The sequence below is a fragment of the Rhineura floridana genome, chromosome 4 (assembly GCF_030035675.1).
Source record: "Rhineura floridana isolate rRhiFlo1 chromosome 4, rRhiFlo1.hap2, whole genome shotgun sequence".
Lineage (NCBI taxonomy): Eukaryota > Metazoa > Chordata > Lepidosauria > Squamata > Rhineuridae > Rhineura > Rhineura floridana.
The window spans coordinates 107,935,007-107,955,548 of NC_084483.1; the positions used below are offsets into that span (position 1 = coordinate 107,935,007).

The 20,542-nt window shown below is 40.9% G+C and overlaps 2 protein-coding genes and 1 long non-coding RNA gene across 14 annotated transcripts in view; 1 reads left to right on the forward strand and 2 right to left on the reverse strand.

The window, feature by feature from the left end:
- LOC133383382 (uncharacterized) overlaps nt 1–8,587 on the reverse strand; it is a 75,983-nt gene extending 67,396 nt beyond the window's left edge. The window contains exon 1 of the long non-coding RNA XR_009762273.1: nt 8,189–8,587. This is a non-coding gene — a long non-coding RNA (uncharacterized LOC133383382). The remainder of the gene's footprint in view (nt 1–8,188) is intronic.
- ECT2L (epithelial cell transforming 2 like) overlaps nt 1–13,222 on the forward strand; it is a 71,670-nt gene extending 58,448 nt beyond the window's left edge. For 3 of the 6 annotated variants that reach the window (XM_061623983.1, XM_061623985.1, XM_061623989.1), the window contains 6 exons: nt 627–700; nt 2,254–2,410; nt 4,848–4,913; nt 7,259–7,347; nt 8,077–8,249; nt 11,828–13,222. In XM_061623983.1, coding sequence (XP_061479967.1) covers nt 627–700; nt 2,254–2,410; nt 4,848–4,913; nt 7,259–7,347; nt 8,077–8,249; nt 11,828–11,967 — 699 coding nt within the window. In that variant the 3' untranslated portion in view covers nt 11,968–13,222. The remainder of the gene's footprint in view (nt 1–626; nt 701–2,253; nt 2,411–4,847; nt 4,914–7,258; nt 7,348–8,076; nt 8,250–11,827) is intronic. The other 3 variants (XM_061623984.1, XM_061623986.1, XM_061623987.1) reach the window with 3 other exon arrangements.
- A 359-nt stretch (nt 13,223–13,581) lies between these two features.
- Nucleotides 13,582–20,542, reverse strand: part of REPS1 (RALBP1 associated Eps domain containing 1) — an 82,135-nt gene continuing 75,174 nt past the window's right edge. For all 7 annotated transcript variants that reach the window (XM_061623995.1, XM_061623992.1, XM_061623994.1 and 4 more), the window contains 2 exons: nt 15,451–15,556; nt 13,582–14,856 (listed from right to left, as the gene is read on the reverse strand). In XM_061623995.1, coding sequence (XP_061479979.1) covers nt 15,477–15,556 — 80 coding nt within the window. In that variant the 3' untranslated portion in view covers nt 13,582–14,856; nt 15,451–15,476. The remainder of the gene's footprint in view (nt 14,857–15,450; nt 15,557–20,542) is intronic.

Here is a 20,542-nt window from a genome sequence, read left to right on the forward strand (position 1 = left end):
TGGTACTTTGCATAATTAAAATTAGAGACTATTAGAAAAATAATATTTATAGTTATACTATGCAAACTGGATTAGGTGCTTGGATTCTCCCCCCCCCCACTGTTTTCTCACCACTGTGCCCTGTAGACAGCTTTCACATGATGTACTTTCCTTGATGATCCTAGCCTGTATTCTTTTATTACATGATATAATAGGGTTGAGAATATTTGAGTACACAGGTTAGAGTTAGTCTAGTGCAGCTTCTCCAACCTCACCTTTCAAGCATTCCTTGCTTCAGTACTGGCAAAATAGGAAAGGGAAATGTTGAGTGGTATCCAGTTAAGTTAATCGTGTCCATTAATCTCAACGGGACTGCCTTTAGTACAATGTGTCTATGGCCTCACAGTCTTCCAAAAGGATCTTTGGGCAGTACATATTTATTCAGTAGCTGCTTGTCCTCAGTAGTATTAATAGCAGATGCTGAAACCATCATCACCCTGAGCTTCAAGTCTGCTTCAATAGTAAGAGAACAAGAAGCAACACAGCAGATGATTAAACTAGGTAATGGAAATTCTGTGCCTTGCTCATTTGGGCCATAGTTTTAGGAATCATATCACACTGATGGCCAAAACCTTTTGCTTTGACAGTGCAGGGAGACACTTCCACTATTTCGTGCTTTCTTGAAGAGACATGACAAGACTATTATTACTACCATGAGGAGGTAAGTCTTGCTGTTTAAAAATAAGAAAAAGGACACTTGCCAAAACATATAAGCAAAAACATTTTGCACTCTGCACAGGCTTCCTATAAAATTCCCAGTTGATTTTCTTACATACAAACTGTGAAAGCACCAAAGCAAAATAATATGTGATCAAGCTAAACAACCTAGAAATTAAGGAATAATACAAGTAGGCAAACTAATGCTTAAAAAAATTAAAACAGTGTCTGGAAGTGAGGCTCTTTTTGACATGGCAGATATACATCAAGAGCTGGAGTATGGTACTGAATGGGGACCGAGCAATGTTAGAGCCTCTAATGTATTGGAACTGAACTGAACAGTATTAGCAGCTGTGTTAGTTCCATAGAATGCTATTGCAAGAAAGTAAAGCAATTTTTTAAATTAACTGTCTCAACCTGTCATCCTCTATTACCCACCCTTCATCCAAAGGTCCCAGGGCAAGTTACAAATTTTTTTAAATGAAATTAAACTTAAACATGATCTAAACCCCCAAACAGGATGTACCCTAAAAATACATGTCTCGGGTCAAAGGCCAGGGTAAAGAGGTGTGTCTTCAGCATTCGCCTAAAACTATACAGCAAAGTTGCCAGATGTACCTCAGTGGGGAGAGAATTCCACAACTTAGGGGCCACCACAGAGAATGCCCTCTCCCGTGCCACCCCTGAGCTTCCAAGGGTGGTGGAACTACCAAAAAGACCCCCTCTTATCTCAACATCCCAGAGGGCCTGTAGGGAAGGAAGTGGTCTTTCAGATATTTGGGTCCTAAGTGATCTTTAATTCTTGCTTCCAATATTTTAACGCTTTTCCAGAGCAATTCTGTACATCCAGAGGAAAAGAGAGATGGCTTTCTTACCCCCCCCAATCCATTTGAAGGAAGCTAGTCTCAGAGGCATCCATGAGGTGGTTGACAATCACCTGGAGGCCTTCAGCTGGATTAGGCCAGTGATTTGCGAAACAAATTGTTCAGGGCCTTATAGGTGAATGCCAAAACCTTAAAGCTGGCCATGGTAACAGAAGTTGTAGTCAGTGTGGTTCTTTCAACAAAAGTGTTACATGGTAGCAGCCACGTGCACCACACAACAAGCTAGCTGCTGCATTCTGCATTTTCAGCTTTTGGACCATGCATAAAGGCAGCCCCACATAGAGCACATTACAGTAATCAAGATGTCAGATTAGCAATGCATGGGTCACTGTGGCTAAGCTATCCTTTTCCATTCAGCCACTTGGGTTTCCAGTGACAATGATGGCTCTAGGAGTATCTTCCAAATGCCTTACCATGTTATATTTCAGAAGGAATGCAATCTCACCCAGAACAGGAGAACTGGATAATTCTTGGACCGGGGAACCACCTACCCACAGAACCTATGTTTTATTATCTATCGACAGTAAGCTCCTAGGATGTGGCCTATCTTTTGAATATAGGGTTCTCTCAGTTGACTGCTTTGCTCGTCTTAACATAAAACTTGAAACACATACTGCAATTCTGCTGATATTTTAATTAAAACATGGATTAAGTGTATCTGTATAACATGTAGCCTACAAGAACTTCTGTTGTGCCCTTCTAAGAGGATTGAAGAGTACATCATGCTCCTGTATGCTCTGAAGCTTCATACTGCTCCAGAACACACTGACCGTGAAGAGTTGACTACGGCAATTAAGCAAATGAAACAATACAAGGATTACTTAGATCAGGTCTGTCTACTATATTTCTTTTAGTATGGTGATCTTACGGGGATCACTGAGACACTCAGAACCAAGCTACAAATCTTAGGGATGATCAGGGAGATCCAACATAATTCAAAATTTGATTTAGGACTAGACACCTGTACCCCAGCCCTTTCTCTCTAACTTGTGGGATTGCTAATGTAAATTGCACTCTGATGTACTGTGGTGGGAAAAATTATTTACAAAACATGGCTGCTTGTATGTTTTCCCCTTCACAGCTAAGAGCAGCTCTGGGGTAGGTGAAGGAGACAGGTGATTTGCATTATAGGGGATTATGCTGGAAGTTCCAATTAGGGCTTTCCTCATGTAATGACTTTGAAAGCTCTTCTTCAGATGCTCCCATCATCTGAGATAAGGTGGATGGTAAACATCTCATGTAGTCACTGCTTGCCAGCAGCTTTCTTCGCTTTATAATGGTTGGCAGGGAATCTTTGTGGTGAACAGTTCAAAAGAGCATTTTGAATTTCAGGTAAAATATAAAAGATAAATTCTGCTGGTACAGGCTTTCTATCTAACTCTATCAGTTTCACCCCAGAAAAAAGGCCACCTTATTTATTAGACAGCAGACTTTGCTAGGTGTATGTGAATTTCATGTGAAAGTACTTTCAGACAAGGGACCTCCCATGTAAATATTGCAGTAGTTGCATGAAGGCACTATGTCACACCAGCAAGTGAACTTCTGAGTTGACCTGTTGTAGAGGAAAGTGTCTTTGTAGACCAGAAAGCAAAACAAGCACCCTTTGAGACTTAGCCCAAAGGTGTGACACTGTGTTAACTGCACTGTAATATAAACTCCATTTTTAGTTTTTAGAAGGTACCCTCAAGTGATGTACTATATATCTTACAGCAGAAATGAGGAGCCTATGGCTCTCCAGATGTTGTTATTGTACAATTCCCATCATCCCTGATGCTGGGGTTAATGGCGTCTGGAGGGTACAGGTTTCCCATCTCTGTCTTAAAGGTTGAAAACAGGAAGACAGCTCACATACTTTATTTATTTATTGCATTTCTATCTCACCCTTCCTCCCAGAGGAGCCCAAGGCAACAAACATCAAAATGGTAAAAGTAGAAATAAAATAAAATCACCTAAAACAACTACACACCTTCCCAGCTAATAATTTCAAGGTTGCCAGGAACAGTTGCTTTCAGCCATCAAATGCCTGGGTAAACAGGATTGTGTTTAAGCTCCTCTGGAAAGTTAATGAGGGGAACAGACATCTCACTAAGGAGGGTGATACCGGCAAGGCCGGCTCCCTTCTCATGAATGCACAGGGTCGAGGGTTCTTGCTTTCTCCCTTCTTCTGTATCTATGTAGATTCTTTGTATGTCGAACGTTAGTTCACCTAAACTCACAAGTTATCAACAGCCGTTGTCTAGTGTAGGCAGAGAATAGAGGAGACCCCACTCAAGATTTCTTGAGTCTTGGGAGGTACCAAAAATTTTCTATTTTGGAGACAGACTTAAGACAGTAGAATAATCTTTAAAATATATGCTATTTATTCATATCTTGCACACTGCAACTAATAAAATGCATTCTAGGTGGCCTTAGCCACCATTGCAGAAACAGAAAAATAGGAATACATATCAGCAAGAAAGAAATTGCTGGATATCCATTTAATATCAAATTATCAAAGTATAAGACTTTGAAGGCACATCTTAGTTAAAACAAGTGACAATAGATGAAAGACTGAATTAAACTCTAAGTCATAATACAGAGCCAAAGTTGCAAAGTACATGGAAATACATCATGATAATCACCCATCAGATGTCATGGATGAAATAGATGGATGGTTCTCCAGCTTTCCTCGAACCTCACTCCAGGTGGAGGGGAGGGTCATGAGTGCTATAAAACCTGGCCTTTTATACATTTTTGTATCGAAGAGGGGGAGTGTTCCCATGGCTTTATCAATTGCTACCTTTTCCTTGTGCCTCTTCATGCCATCTCCTATTAACTAGTGTCAACAACTAGGCAACATAAACTATCTGCAAGTATTATCCATGCCGTATAAGAAGCTTCCTCTTACTTTATGTTGACATTTGCTAGAACACATTGACTGTCTCCCCACACATCTTATACTGTGTGTCAAAATTCTCATGCAAAACACTACTTTGTTCAGAAGGGAGGGCAAAACCCATTTGATAAAACGAACCTTTTTTATGCTTTGGCTCTTTGGCAACTTATGCATCAATAAGCTATAAATTATAAACAAGTATAAGCAAATGTAAATGGTTTCAGCGTGTTAGGTACATTTTAAGCCAATAACTGGGCTGGCCCATTACAAGGGCATTCCACAAATGGAGAACAGTCACTGAGAGCCTTTGAATGGTCTCTGAATAAGAGCATTATAGACAAGATATTTCTTTCTGCTTGCACTATCTTAATTTCACTATATCAAATTTCTAGTTAAAATTGAATGTTGGCAGAGAAGATCAGATATTGACTACACAAAGACTCATTCAAGGAAGTCCAGTAAGTACTCAAGTTTGTCTATATTAAGTGCAATACAGAGGTAGTACATATATTTGTGTGATAAAGGCAGAATCATTTGGCATGGTGTGATTGTGTATGTCATTAATAAATAACAAAGGAAAAACAAATGTATTTACTGAAGATAAAAGTAATAGTTTTCACAAAAATGTCGCACAGGTTAAGAGTATCTATTAAAAAGCACTCCGTTGCAGCACAGTGAACATAGTAAATGCATCTGTGAAGAGCTGATTATAAGGGGTAGAAATATGGATGATGACAGTGTATGTCTTCCTGAATAAAAAGCACATCATTGGGGTAAATAAAGGGAGATGAGATATGTCTTGCTCATGTAAAGTGATGCTGACGGGCTGTGGAAAAGTGTGTGTATTATTATTCACCAATAGGCAAAAAAACTTGCAGTTTAAGAACGTACCTATAGCCAATAGATATTTCTATCAAACTTTAAAAAGCAGGGAAAGCAGGGGAGCAGGAGACCTGACCTCCTCTCTGAGATATTGTACTGCCCTACACATTTGTCAAAATGCAAACACAATTTGGGTGGTCTTTCACAGTCCAATCTACTTCCTGTGTAGCTTGGAAGAATTTGGTAACGTTCCTCTGAGCATATGGTGACTGGTGGCAACACCTGCAATCAGCCCAAATAACAGAAACAATACATGTGCTGTGCTGATCTTGTTTTAGCAGGGAGGAAGCAGCTAAGACAGTTGATATAGTTCAGCTAGTCACTTTAAATATATTTGATTTCCATTGCAATTTTAGTTAAGTTTCCTATAGTAAATCATTGTCTTTTGCTTCTGTTTCTGTGAATATGTGAAGTACAGGAATACTTTGCAACACTAAAAAAACTCCAAAAACCATTGTAGAATAATGGCACTGACTATTCTGCAGAATAGCTTCCAACAGACATGAGGAGTGTCTCAGTTGGCACAAGATAAAACAGTGGGAGGTGAAATATATTCTAGCAAACTTTTAGGTGTGCTCTATGTTTTTAATTGACCATGCCCACCTTTCCTTAAGTGGAATGGTTTAAGCATTGCAGGCTGAAAACATGCATCTTGTGCAGGCCTTTTTTTCCAGCAGCTATATTAATTGCTTAAGTAGCAACATATTGTAATCAGTCTGATTTCACATCAAACTGCAGTTTCAGATTCAACTGTTAATGCACCTAAAATAGAAATAGAACATAACCTCCAGTTTGAAACACAAAAGGCTGTCCTCACCATCATATGACATTGACCAATAAAAAGACTTTGAAATTAATAAAAATAAATTTGACACAGATTTCTAGAATGAATAATGAGAGAAATATAATATTATAGGTTGGATTCTCTGTAGAAACAGTAGTAACACAGGAAACAAGCAAATTAAGAACACCAACAAACATTCAAAAAATGTAATTCTCCATCTTTGGAGATGTAGTCTCGATTGCAGGTGTTGTCACCACTCACGTATGCTCAGAGGCACATGTTACCAAATTCTTCCAAGCTACCCAGGAAGTGAATTGGATTGTGAAAGACCAACCCAAATTGTGTTTGCATTTTTACAAATTTATAGGGCAGTACAATATCTCAGAGAGGAGGTCAAGTCTCCTACTCCCTTGGTGCATCAGTATAGCTGCCCAATTTCCCTGCTTTTGAAAGTTTGATAGAAATATCTGTTGGGTATCGGTACGTTCCTAAACCGCAAGGTTTTTTTGCCTATTCGTGAATTATTATTATTTAAATTTATATCCCGCCCGTCTGTATATGTGTATCCATAGCTACATACACACATGGAGTTATGGCTGTGCCCATGTTACGTTTTTGTTATGTTGCACACAGTGCACATTACCAATAAAGGCAGAAGTTGTCACTGTGGGTGTTAGCACACAATGTGTCAGTGATCCTAACAGGGTAACATGATACAGGAGACAGCTGTATGTATACTAAGTAATCCTTTATATAATAAGGAAAACAATTCAATATAGTTCTGTATTTCAGATTGAGGTTTACAGTGGGTCCCTGGTTTGGAGGCACACTTTCATTTTACTAATTTTGCAATAGGCAACACATCTCTATAGTCAGACTGTAATAGCTCTTTGAAGAAAAGGTTTTTCCACAGACATTTGTAGTTTTGTGCAACAAGTCTCAGGACTTAAGTATGAGGTACTGTTGAACTTCTAGTCTAAAAGGATATAAATAATTTTTATGAACGTAAAATGTATAACCTTTCCTCCTGGTGTTTAAAACAGAAGTGTGCAATTTAACATACATTAGTAACCAAGTACAAGCTACACCAAAACAATATTCTGCATAATTTTTAATCATTGAATGCTTAATTCACAGCAGTTACTGAAAGCCAACAGGTACCTCATTAGGATGCAAGATGTAGCCCAGCTAAACTGCCTTTCGGAGAGAATCAGCATGCCATTCAGGTAAATTGACTGATACAATCATTAGGAGGTGGAGGAAGCAAAATGGTGGATGGGGTGACATGACTGGCTGCTAAATTTGTTTTACAAGGTTTAATCCTTGTAGCTGGGGACTGTTATGGTAGTGAATTGTTTGCATATGATTTCTTCAGATACTAAAAGACATCTTACCATTTAGTGGCACTGTATACTTTCTTTTCTTGGCAGACAATTGGGTGAACTCTCTTTTACCAGAAACAAACAGTGGGAACAATGATATTGTTTTTGGGCTGGAACAGGCTTTATTGTTAATACAGCCTCATTATTTCTGGGCAGTCTCGCCCAAGGCAAGCTTTAATTGTATCAGTGGCCAAGAGATCATTCTTTCTAGGTAATGACCGAAATACTATTCTTTATTAGCCATTTTAGCTTATTGATTGATCCCTTAAGAAAGAGCCATGTACATGCCTTAAATTAAAATTTGCCTATATTACTTGTAGAAGTGTTATGCAGGACAAGTATAAAATTTAAAACTGCAAAAGTAGAAGAAAAAGTAGGTTAAACACAGAAATAATTGTGTACTTGTTAATACAATAAAGAAAGATTTCTACTTCTAAATTCCTTCAATGGTTTCAGAGAGCATGCTTAGAGTACCACTGATTAGTATCTGTGCTAGTTTCTCTGAAATCTTGTAGTCATACCATTGTATTTAAAATAGTTTCAGATTGATCTTTTTGCCTTCAATTTTGACAGACTTTTTGAACATATCCATGATCTTAGCCTTTTCCTTTTCAATGATATACTTGTTATCTCACGGCGCAAGATCTCTTACAAGCCTTTTGAACGGATCTCAAATGTTACTTACCAGTTTTTGGCAATGGTAACACTTCATCAGCTCCTTGTTGAAGATATTCCAGATTCCAAATGTGAGTTCCCTCTATAATGATATAGACATGGCACACAATCTGTCAAGATGTAAAAATATGTATTTCCGATTAAAATGGTAAAATTGCAACAAAGTAATAACCCCTCCACCCAATACTTAGCTAGCTAAAATATATTTGTTAATCTCTGACAAAAAAGTGACTTCTTGAGGCATTGTTGCCTTAATGGGGCCCTGAATACAACATAAAAGCTCTCATTCATGTGAGATTTTTCATGGGTTTAAATTATCAAAGGTCCTAGTGAGGTTCTGTTTTAGTGGATGTAAAGAAACCCACATGATTGGAAAATTATTTGTATTAAGCAGATGCTGTCACAGTATTAATTTTGGTGCCTTGTAAAAAAAATTGTTTTCAGCAAGCTTTCCCAAGCATATCACTTTAACATACAATTTTCGTTAAGTATTATTGTTTTAAAATTATTGATTTTATTTTATATTTTACATTTTTATGCAACTTGTTTTTAATTATTGGTTTTATTGGTATATTTTAAATGACTATTTGAGACTGTATTTGGTCTGAAGAAGTGGTGTATACATTTTGTTAAATAAATAAAAAATACTGTAATTTCAAATATGTGCTGTAATAGAAAGTTCTACTTAGGTATGCCCAGTGGGGGTTTCCATTTCTTTAACAGTAGTCTGCATGCCATACCAAGCTGCATTTCATTAAGTCTTTTGTTTCAAATGTTTACTCTGTGGCATCTGAATCTGCTGTCTTTGAGAAGTATAAACCCCAAACTCCAATGGGCATGCAAAACTACTAATGCAGTTGTAGATCCTAGTCATAATTTCTAAACTGAAAGTGCCCTTGCATGGCTTCCTTTTGATTCCTTGATCACATGGTGCATGCATTGCCCAGGCCCTTGGGCTTTCAGGTTTGAGGGAGTACCAAGGAATCAATAAGACAGATCTCTAGGTCTACTTACAAGGAGATAGTTTATTGAGTAACAACAAGCATGCATACCCAATGGATCAGACTGCAAGGTCTCCGCATAGAACGTTGACCAGTCTGAACACCAAACTGAGCAACAAGAGTGACTTATATAGTAAAATCTTTGGCAAGGCACAATGGTGACAAATACATGATTAGTTGCTATCTTACATCACATCATCGCTTGACAGGATACATGATTAATTACTCTATATCAGACTAGGCATCAAAGCGATTCTATGGATAATAGATTATGACTACTATCTTTGAAGCATCACAGCATTTGATTTGAACCATCATAATACTTGATTGATTATACATAAGACATTGTGCTAATTAAGACTACTAGCCGGCAGATCATCTTGACCTCTAAAGCTACTCTTTTGGCAGCATTTGGCTCATTAGCGCCTTTAGATAAGGCATAGAGTTGCTCCTCTTGGCGACACATTGAACGGTCACACCCCTCCCCACTAAGGCAAACTTGTTAGCTTCCCAGATGAGGACCAGGTGAACTACGGGCTGAGTTATACATTGACCGTTCCTTGACCTATCTCGTCAAGCTGCCAGGAGAACACTAAAATGCTAAATTTATTCCAGGTGCTAAAGCCTGAGAAGGAAGCAAATACAAGCTTCCATTTACAAATCTCCATTCCTAAGGCAGCTATACAATGGCATTACAGTGATTATATAATTGCCCATGGCCTACAGTGTAGATTACTTGGGAAGATAGGCAGACTAATGTCAGCGTATTGGAAGAAGCAAAGTCCACCAGTGTTGAAACAATGATCCTCCAACATCAACTTCACTGGACCGGCCATGTTGTTCGAATGTCTGATCACCGTCTTCCAAAGCAGCTACCTTACTCCCAACTTAAGGATGGAAAACGGAATATTGGTGGACAGCAAAAGAGGTTTAAAGATATTCTCAAAGCTAATCTAAATAAATGTAACATGAGCATCAAGAACTGGGAAGCCTTGGCCCATGAGCATCCCAACTGGAGGTCGGCCATTATCAAAGGTGCTATGGACTTTGAAGAAGCACGAGTACAGGACGAAAAGGACAAACACCACTCACCATATGCTCAGAGGCACGTTACCAAATTCTTCCAAGCTACACAGTAAGTGGATTGGACTATGAAAGACCAACCCAAATTGTGTTTGCATTTTGACAAATTTGTAGGGCAGTCCAATATCTCAGAGAGGAGGTCAGGTCTCCTGTCCCCTGGTGCATTCACTATAGCTGCCCAATTTCCCTGCTTTTTAAAGTTTGATAGAAATATCTGTGGGCTATAGGTATGTTCTTAAACTGCAAGGTTTTTTGCCTATTAGTGAATCAATAACAGATATCCAAATCTTAAAACATACATCCTAACTTTTACTTTATTTTTCTGAACTTGTGCAGTGTTATGAGACTAGTTGCCATATCAAATACTTGTGCAGGTATTTAAGTATTATGTCAAATTTCTAAAAATCACTTATTATTCAAAGCTATCCTTGTGTTTTAAATGACTTTGAGCTGTGTTCATATCTTGTGTCATGAGCCACTTGTGTGCTATACTGTAGTCAGTCAGGTGTGCATGCACATACATGTGCAATACCACATGCTCCGTAGTTGAAAATGATCACAACGTAGTTGTCCATATATGGTTATTTTCTGAAAAAAGTACGATTGTTGAAGAATGCTGAACTATGATACTACACTACTAGTTACTTTGTTATTCACCCTTCCTCCAGAGGAACTCAGAGCGAAGTACAGCAAATGTAAATTAGCTTAACACAATGCCTGTTAGAAAGGCACGTTATGTGCCTTCAAGTCGATTACAACTTATGGTGACCCTATGAATCAGCGACCTCCAATAGCATAAACTACCCTGGTCAGATCTTGTAAGTTGAGGTCTTTGGCTTCCTTTAAATTCCTCCCTCCAATTTTCACACTTCAGCATGGTTCAATTCTGCTTTCCGTATGATATGTTCTGCAAATAGATTAAACAAATAGGGTGATAAAATACACCCGTCTCACACCCTTTCTGATGGGGAACCAATCGGTTTCTCCATAGTCTGTCCTTACAGTAGCCTCTTGTGCAGAGTATAGATTGCGCATCAGGACAATCAGATGCTGTGGCACCCCCATTTCTTTTAAAGCATTCCATAGTTTTTCATGATCTACACAATCAAAGGCTTTGCTGTAATCTATAAAGCTCAGGGTGATTTTCTTCTGAAATTCCTTGAAATACATAGAATACTGTAAATCTCCATATTTTCTGGTCAAGGAATTTTTTTAAAAAAGCTGTTGTAACAACACCTTTTGTAGAAACTTCACTTCTTCAGTATCTGCAAGTATACTAATGACAGAGATGAAAAAAGTGAAAGATTAAAACTCTGTAGCAGGGTAAGAGAGTTTAATAATAAGCATTTGGTGATAAGGCATGCTTTTCATGCCACCCATTTACCTACGGAATGTGAAAATCTGTATTGCATGGAACTCCACACAAATGTCAATCTTTCACCACTGCATATATTGCTATTTGAACTCAGGCTTGTGTGAAAGGCAATCTTAGCCTGAAAGCTTAATCCTATTACTAAGGCATTCACATTTATAATCTTAAAAATATCGGTATTTATTTTTTGCAGATATCAAGAATGCTTTTCTTCTACAAGGAACCAGGTGTCAAATGATTTGTTCTACAGAAGACGACAACAAGCTTATTTGGCTTTCTGCACTGCATAGGGCAATTAGCTGTAGTATTGAAGATAATGTGAAGCGCTCTTAAAATTTCCCAGATTTACTTTTTTACTATCTGTATGGGCAGATGTGATACCATTTAATTAAGCCTTTGTTCAAATCAACTTCCTAGGAACACAATTAGTTTTCTGTACATGGCACCAGAGAGCCTAAAAGCCTTACTACCAGAACTTGCTTAATGTACAAGCTGCAAAATTTGAGGTTTTCAAGCTTGTTTTTTAAATGTTCTTCAACAGAATAAGCTGTCTCCAATGCTACCATTGTACCAACATCCATATCCTTGGTCCACTGCTGTGTAGGTGGTCTCATCTCTTGCACTCTGACACATTGGGGATTTTCTCCAGCACTGTCACAAAGCATTGAATGTGGGGTGGAGATGAAGATCAAAGTGCCATTACTTGAGCCTTACACTCCATCATAGCAGCTATCAAGCTGGCTCCACACTGCAGGAAAATCGAAGGGAGTCAGGCTTTACTTCTGGCTATAAAATTCTGTATGACTTCTCAAATTCTTGCTTGACAACTGAATTACTGAATCCAAACCCTTTTTCAAGAAGTTGACTAAGGCCACATTACATTTCATGCAGCAGCACACCTGGTTTTCTACCAAGATGGGAGAGGGCCAGCTACAGCTAATGCCACCTGCCTGATGCTTGCATGTGTCATGTAGCCCCCACAAGAAAAAGGGAACTGTTCAATGTCTCCAACAGGCACATGGAAACCCTGGTCTGTGGGCCTAATTAGCCCTACCATGGGTCCCAATTTGGCCCATTGGACAGTTTCTCCTACATCAGATGTCAAAGGAGATGTTAAGTGGAGACACAGCTGCCAATACACAATCTGGAGCCTTGAAGTGCATTGCAAGGGAGGCTTACCGAGCACAAGCCAACTGGGGGCAGCTGCTACTGAGTTCCTCATGGGGATCTCTGTAGCCAGCTGATCCCAGCAGAAAGCAGAGGTTTTCCTCATTGCTGATCGATGGTGACTTCAAACACTCTGGGATCAGCTGTGCAGCCGCCCATTGCAGAAAGCAGAGCTTGAAGTTTGCACTGATCAGGAGTAAGTTCAAGCCCTGTTTGAACTTGAATTTTCTTCTGTAGCATGGCTTGATGTAGAGATGTGGTGTGGAAGAGTTCAATGGATGGATCCAGTTCCCCACACCTGCTCTATAATAAAGTACATTTACTGTGACTTAATATTCTCCCTTGCCATACAGTATATAGAAATAGTTGGTGTGTCATTGATATCTATTAATGCATACAGCTATAAACCTTGATTATCACACTATTTGCTTTGAGTGACTTTCCTGTTTTGATAAATCTTTGATTTTGTTCAGACTCTTCCCTTACGTTTGATAGATTTCTTACAGTACATGAGATGACTTGCCCTTCCTCCTGGCTTCCTCTTTGCCTAAAATCTACTCTGAAGGGTCCACCAATTCCGCAGGCAGATAAGTCCTGTTGTGTGAGTTTGTCTGTTCCCCTGGTGGGTAGTCAGAGTTGGCCAAGATGGTGGCCAAAATAGTCTCAGTATTAGACTTAGTATAACCATTTCCTTGCAATCAAATGCTCGACACAAAATTGCATTTACTAGCTAAATGAAAGACAAACTATGTTAAGCCAAATTTAAAGGATTCACCCAAGTTAAAATATTGTGCTGTTTTATTGGTGTAAAAATCACACAATTGCTAGTTCTGATTCTGCTGAGATACATTCATGCAGTTTAACATCTATGATCCCACAGCCAGAATAAGCCATTAAATAAGAGTATCTGCTGTTAGTCAGCATTAATGCAAATTTACATATGAGATCAAAAGGTGTGTATTATACAATATACAACCAATCCTAATACAGTACATCAACCTGAATAGCAGGATACACTCAGGGAACTCTGTGTTAATGAAACCTGTCTACAAGCCAGAAGAATAAGGCTTGGAGGCATTAAGGGAAATGGTAACCCGAACCTTTAAAGAACAAAAATAGTTTTTAGGGGAGCTAGAGCAGGGAAAGAAGAGGTGACGTACTGACACATTTCTTGACCACAGAGTGTTACAGTAAAGTCTGGTGGATGTGTCAGTTAATAAAAAGGTAATGTGCAAAGCATGCAACTACAGATGGTGTTCAGGAAATGTGCATGAGTGAGATCAACACTTAATCCTTTCACAGAAGGGATGCACGTATGTGCATGCTGAAGAATTAGGGTCATGAATGGAAACATTTCAACAACTGTCGAGCTGTGGCCACGTACAAAGTACTTGAATAGAAATGACACCCAAATGTATTTGGTATGGCAAGGTAGTATACAAAACTTGTTTGACACTTGGAAGGCGCAAAATGAATCAAAATGGTTGCTTGAAATTACAGATGCCTTGCAGAATTGCAATGTGTAGCTTGGGAAATACACAACTGAAGACCACAGCTGGTTAATCTTCTCTTACACAATCAAAAGAAACATGCGTAAAAGGCATGTGCTTCTGTGTTAAAAGGTAGATATCTGGGATGTTTTTATTCATGATATTTGACATAAAATATAGAAAATTCATTAGGTAATCAAGTCCAGTTTGGGATCTAGGCCACTGAAGCTGTATAAACCTCGCTCCAAATTAAAAATGTGTTCTCCCAACAAAATGGGAAGGTTGGCAGTGCCAATATACAGAACATTCAAGAAAACACCTAATTCCATTCTTTGTATTAAAATTATAAAAGTTACTTAAATACAACTGTGGACAGGACAAAACAACCACAAAAAATGTTAAGAGTGCACTGAGCTGAACATACGGGTCTTTAATTAGGCATTTCACCCAATTTCCCCTTTCAGAGTTAATTAGTTCACAGTTAACGGCAATTGGCTTATAAGTGAGAGAAGGGTCGAAGCTGTTCCAGTTGAACTTCCAGCGAAATTCTCTCTTCAAGAACATCCTAGAAAGGAAAGAGTTGCTGTTTATATACCACAATGAAAATACCTCCAATACCTAAATCACTTTCAGTTGCAATAACTAAATCCTTACTAGCACAAATGTTTGTATCTGTCACATTCTAGATCAGGTGTGGGGAACCTTTGGCCCTCCACATGTTGCTGAACAACAACTCCCATCAGCCCCAGCAAGCATGGCCAGGAATGATGGGAGTTACAGTTGGAGATACTATATAATTTTATGTAAGCTGCCTTGGGGATCCTTCTAAAACAACTTATTTTCTGCTGTTTTTAAGGGAAGTAATATGCACACGTGTCTGGGGATGGGGGAGAAGACTCTGAAAGAGCAGATGGCTTATCAGCAACCAATGCAAAAGCCCTGGTGCTGCATGAATAAGCTGTAGAATCTTCAAAAAATGAAGAGAACTGAAAGCAAGACCTATGCTGAAAGCTGGGATAAAAGGAATTTTTTCCTGTTTGGAAAAAAAGACTACTGCCTTCAAAAAAAACCTAAACAAAAGATCTGGTGCAGAAGGAAAACATGTTTTGTGTAAGGTGTTAAGAATACCCCCTTAATATCTTCTCAAAATATCATTTACCTTTAATTGTTGCTGTAATTCACTATTCAGTCTGGCCAAAACGGTATTGGTCTCCTTATTGCGTCTGATTGATGCCTGAATAGCCTTCTTGTCCTTTCCCATCGATCTGAAGAGATAGTTTATGAAGCAGTTTTCAGAAAGTGCTTAATACTCATTTCCAAGTGGCTTAAGAAAGTTGTTCTGAAATTAGTTCCTTAGTCTTCTTTAATTATTTAGTTGCATGGTAGTTTTAAAAATGTGAATGTTATAATTTTGGCATCCTTCCCTGTAAGTAGCCATGGTCTACAGAGCTGTACCAAGTCTTGCATGCATGTAGTGGCCCATCTCAGGTTAACAAGATGCCCTGTATTGTATCTCAGAACTACTTTTGACATTTTCTTGTGTTTCAAAGCTGTTTGAAATAGCCATGCTGCCTCTATGCAGGTACCTGGTTTGCAGGTCTCTTTATTAGCTTAGAATAATCAAGCATGTTTCTTGTATCGTGGATTGAACTAAACCGTCACAAATGATCGTCCATACCAGCAAATTCAAGTTTGTAACCAGAGTTGTAATTTCTTACCATCAAACTATCCAGGCCCCACACAAAGCAAGCAAAGGGCTGGCACTCAATTTATGGGCAATGTGTGGACATCTATTTACTTTGTAAAACTTACATTTTATTTCTTAGCCAAAACAGCAAAGGCCATGCATAAGAGAGAGGCATCACCAGAGTCAGAAGAACTTATGGAAGCTTTGGAAAAAGTTTGGATAAGAACAAAAAAACTTTAGGGGGAAACCCTAAGGTGGGGGATCTCAAAACAGTCTAAAGAGGACTTGAGCATAGTTAGTGGTCCATGCCCACTGAGCAACTGTTGGGGAGGAGGGAATGGAATGAAGAGATTGGAACAGGAGAAGGGATGAAGAAACAGATATAAAAAAGGACAGAGGAGCATCCTCAATGGATAAGCCATTTCGGGGTTCACATTGAGAAGCTACTTTTTGCGTCCATAGAAAGCAATGGAGAAATCCAATATTTTAACGTAGCTGTGATTGGGCACTAGATACCTCTCTCAAAACACCAAAAGACAGTAAATGTACCATTGGTCTCACCTGAAAGGTGATTTTCATAGGAAGGGGCCATCACTGTGGGGAATAGTTCCACCTATCGTGCGAAGGCAAGAATGTTTTTGAAGTCAAGACTAGGGGCGTCATGCCCCTCCCACTCTCCAGTTCATTCGTAGCGAGTCTAAAAGAGATATCTAAAAATACAAGAACAAGGCCAACAGGCCCGCCAGGAAAATAACATAATAGTCACATGCATAACAACATGACTCTAACCTAACTACATAACATAACAGAACTAAAAGTCTTGACTTCACTCTTACATTTAAATATAATATGGAAACAATAACATGTAACCCATTGATAAAATCACTAGTCATCCTCCAACTGGGAGGGTCGTGATGGCCCCTTCCTATGAAAATCACCTTTCAGGTGAGACCAATGGTACATTTTCCATAGGAAGTGGGCCATCACTGTGGGATGTACCAAAGCAACCCATATAGGGAGGGACCACCCACATGTTAATCCTCATTAAGAACCTGTTGCAACACTCGTGTGCCAAAAGAAGCATCAGCAGAACCTGTTGCAACACTCGTGTGCCAAAAGAAGCATCAGCAGAGGCATAACGATCAATTTTATAATGCCTTATAAACGAGTGTGGGGTAGACCAGACTGCGGCCCTACAAATATCGGCAACAGGAGCATTAGTGGCAAAAGCAGCCGAGGTGGCAGCTGACCTGGTAGAATGAGCCGTTATACTAGCTGGAACTGACAGCTTCAGGGACTCATATGCTAAAGTAATGCATGCCCTTAACCAACGAGATAAGGTAGAATTAGATACTTTATGCCCCATAGACCTTGGATGAAAGGATACAAACAGAGACTCCATTCTTCGAATCTCTTGGGTCCTAGACAGGTATGTCTTGAGAGCCCTCCGAACATCCAACGAATGCCAAGCCTTCTCGAGCGGATGGGTAGGATTCGGGCAAAAGGAAGGTAAAATAATGTCCTGGTTGCAATGAAAAACTGAATCGACCTTGGGACGAAAGGAAGGGTCAGTCTTCAGCACAACAGAGTCCTTATGGAAGACGCAGAGGTGTCTAGCAGAAGACAATGCGCCCAACTCCGAAACGCGTCTGGCAGATGTGATTGCAATCAGAAACAGGACCTTGAAGGACAGTATGCGTAGGGGCACAGTCCTGATGGGTTCAAACGGAGGGCGTTGCAAAGCCTGCAGGACTTTCGGCAAACTCCATGAGGGGAACCGATGGACAACAGCCGGAGAGCATAGGGCGACTCCCCTCAAAAAACGTTTAATGAACGGATGTGAGGAAATATGATCTCCAGGAGAGGACACTGAGAGAATGGATGACAGAGTAGACGCATGTCTACGTAGAGTGTTGGGTCGAAGTCCCATCATAAAGCCACTATGGAGAAATTGGAGTACCTGGTGCACATTGGCCTGGGATGGATCGTGGTGGTGGGACTGACACCACTTGGAGAAAGCCACCCAGGTATGTTGATAAATTCGAGTGGTAGATGGTCTTCTGGAGGCCAAAATAATATCAATCAGCGTCAGACAGTCCAGCTGACCTCAAGTGTCTCCGTTCAAACGCCACGCTGTTAGATTGAGCCAAGTAGGGTCCTGGTGCAGTACTGGACCCTGGGATAGGAGGTCTGGCGTTACTGGAAGTGTCCAAGGATCCATCATTGACATTGCCAGAAGATCTGAGAACCACGGTCGGCGTGGCCAAAATGGTGCTATCAGAACCAGCTGTGCCCTTTCGGTTCGCGCCTTCCTCAAGGTTTTGGCTAACAATGGTATGGGAGGAAAGGCGTACAATAGACCGTCTGGCCACGGTGTTGTCAGAGCATCCACTGCTTCTGCTGTTGAGTCCAGGTATCGGGCAAAGTACCTTGGAAGCTGGCAATTGTGACTGGAAGCAAACAGGTCGACTGAGAGGGTGCCGAATCGACACTGGAGACGATGGAAAATGGCTGGATGAAGTTTCCATTCTCCCGGGAAGACCTGTTGTCTGCTGAGCCAGTCTGCTGTCACATTCAAAATCCCTCTGAGGTGCTCTGCTTTCAGGGATTGTAGATGTTGTTCTGCCCAGACAAAGATGAGGGAGGCTAAGTCCTGCAGAGGACGAGACCTGGTGCCCCCCTGTCTGTTTAAATGTGATTTTACACACGTGTTGTCTGTTCGAATGAGCACATGATGCAAAGGGAACAGAGACTGAAAATGACATAGAGCCAAGTGGACAGCCTTTAGTTCCAGCCAGTTGATGCTTCGAGATCGCTCTGCGTTGGGCCAAACCCCCTGAACGTACTGGGAGTTGCAGTGGGCTCCCCAACCTATGAGGCTGGCGTCTGTGGTCACGACGGTTCTGCGGGGTTCTCTGAACGACGTGCCCTTGGAGAGGTGTTGAACCTTGGTCCACCAGCGGAAGGAGAGGCGCAGAGCGGGGCTCAAACGAACTTTGCGATGGTTGGAGCTGGCCATGTCCTTTTGAAAAGGCAACAGAGTCCACTGAAGGGGCCGAGTGTGAGCTCGAGCCCAGGGCACAATGTGGATTGTGGAGATAAACATCCCGAGCGCTCTGGCGAGAAGCATGACGTCTGCTGATGTTTGTTGCATCAGGGACCTTGCGATGCTTGTGATGGCAGTGATGCGATCTGGAGACAGGAAGACCATTGCCTGCAGGGTGTCCAACATTGCCCCAAGATGTAGTAGGCGTTGGGTTGGTTGGAGATGGCTTTTGTCGAAGTTGACAAGCCAGCCGTAGGTCTGCAAAACATTGAGGGTGATCATTAAATGATGATGAGCCAGCTCTTCAGATTTGGCCCGTATGAGCAGATCATCCAAATATGGGTAGATATGAACCCCTTGGGTCCGAAGGTAAGCCACTAGGATGAGTAGCACCTTGGAAAATACTCTTGGAGCAGAGGAGAGGCCAAATGGCATCGCTCTGTATTGAAAATGTTGGTGGCCAAAGGTAAACCGAAGAAACTTTCTGTGGGCTATGCAAATGGGTACATGGAGATACGCTTCCTTAAGGTCGATAGAAGCCAGGAAGTCTCCTTCATGCAGACTCTCGGTAATGGAATGGAGAGATTCCATTTTGAACCTGCGGTATGTTACAAAACGGTTGACAAACTTGAGATCCAATACCGCCCTCCAAGATAAATCTCGTTTTGGCACAGCAAATAGGAGGGAGTACACCCCTTCCGATCTCTCAGTTGTGGGAACTGGCTCTATTGCCGCTATGTGCAAGAGGTGATGTATAGCTGTCTGCATGATGTTGTGCCTGGCTGGTGCCCTTGGGCAAGGAGACGGGTGGAATCTGTCTGATGGGGTTGCCCAGAACTCTATGGTATAGCCATAAGTGAAGAGGTCCCTGATCCAGGGGACCGTAGTAAGGCGCAGCCATCGATCTCCAAAATTAAGTAATCTGCCACCTATGGGGATGGCGTTAATACTACTTGTGTAGGTGAGGACCTCCCCTATATGAGGACGATGAGTTGCCCCTGCGCCCTTGGTACTGACCTCTGCCCTGGGGGCGTCGGTTCCAGGAGCCCCTGAATGCGTTGGAATCATAGGGTCTGAAATCGCGGCCTCGTCCTCCTGGTCGCGTTCCTCGAAAAGGCTGGTTAGAACGAAAGGAGGGAAATCGCCTGAAGGGCCTGTGGTCGATGTTCTTGACTGTGGCTAGAACCGGTTTGTGGGCGTCTTTTGGATCAACCAGAACTGCCTTTAGAGCTTCCTCACCGAAGAGTAGAGATCCGGAGTAAGGAGCCTTGGACAGGTTTAATCTGGCCGCTGAATCAGCTTGCCAGTGACGAAGCCAGAGGGTGCGACGAGCGACTATTTGAGTCGTCATGGCTCGTGCCCCTAATTGGGTGGCATCCAAAGTGGCGTCGGCCACAAAGGCTGCTGTCTTACGTAGTTTCAATAGTGCTCTTTTGAAGGCGACAGGATCAGGGTTATCATCCTCTAGAAGGTCATCCAGCCACATCATAGATGCTCTGGAGAAAATGGAGGCTGAAG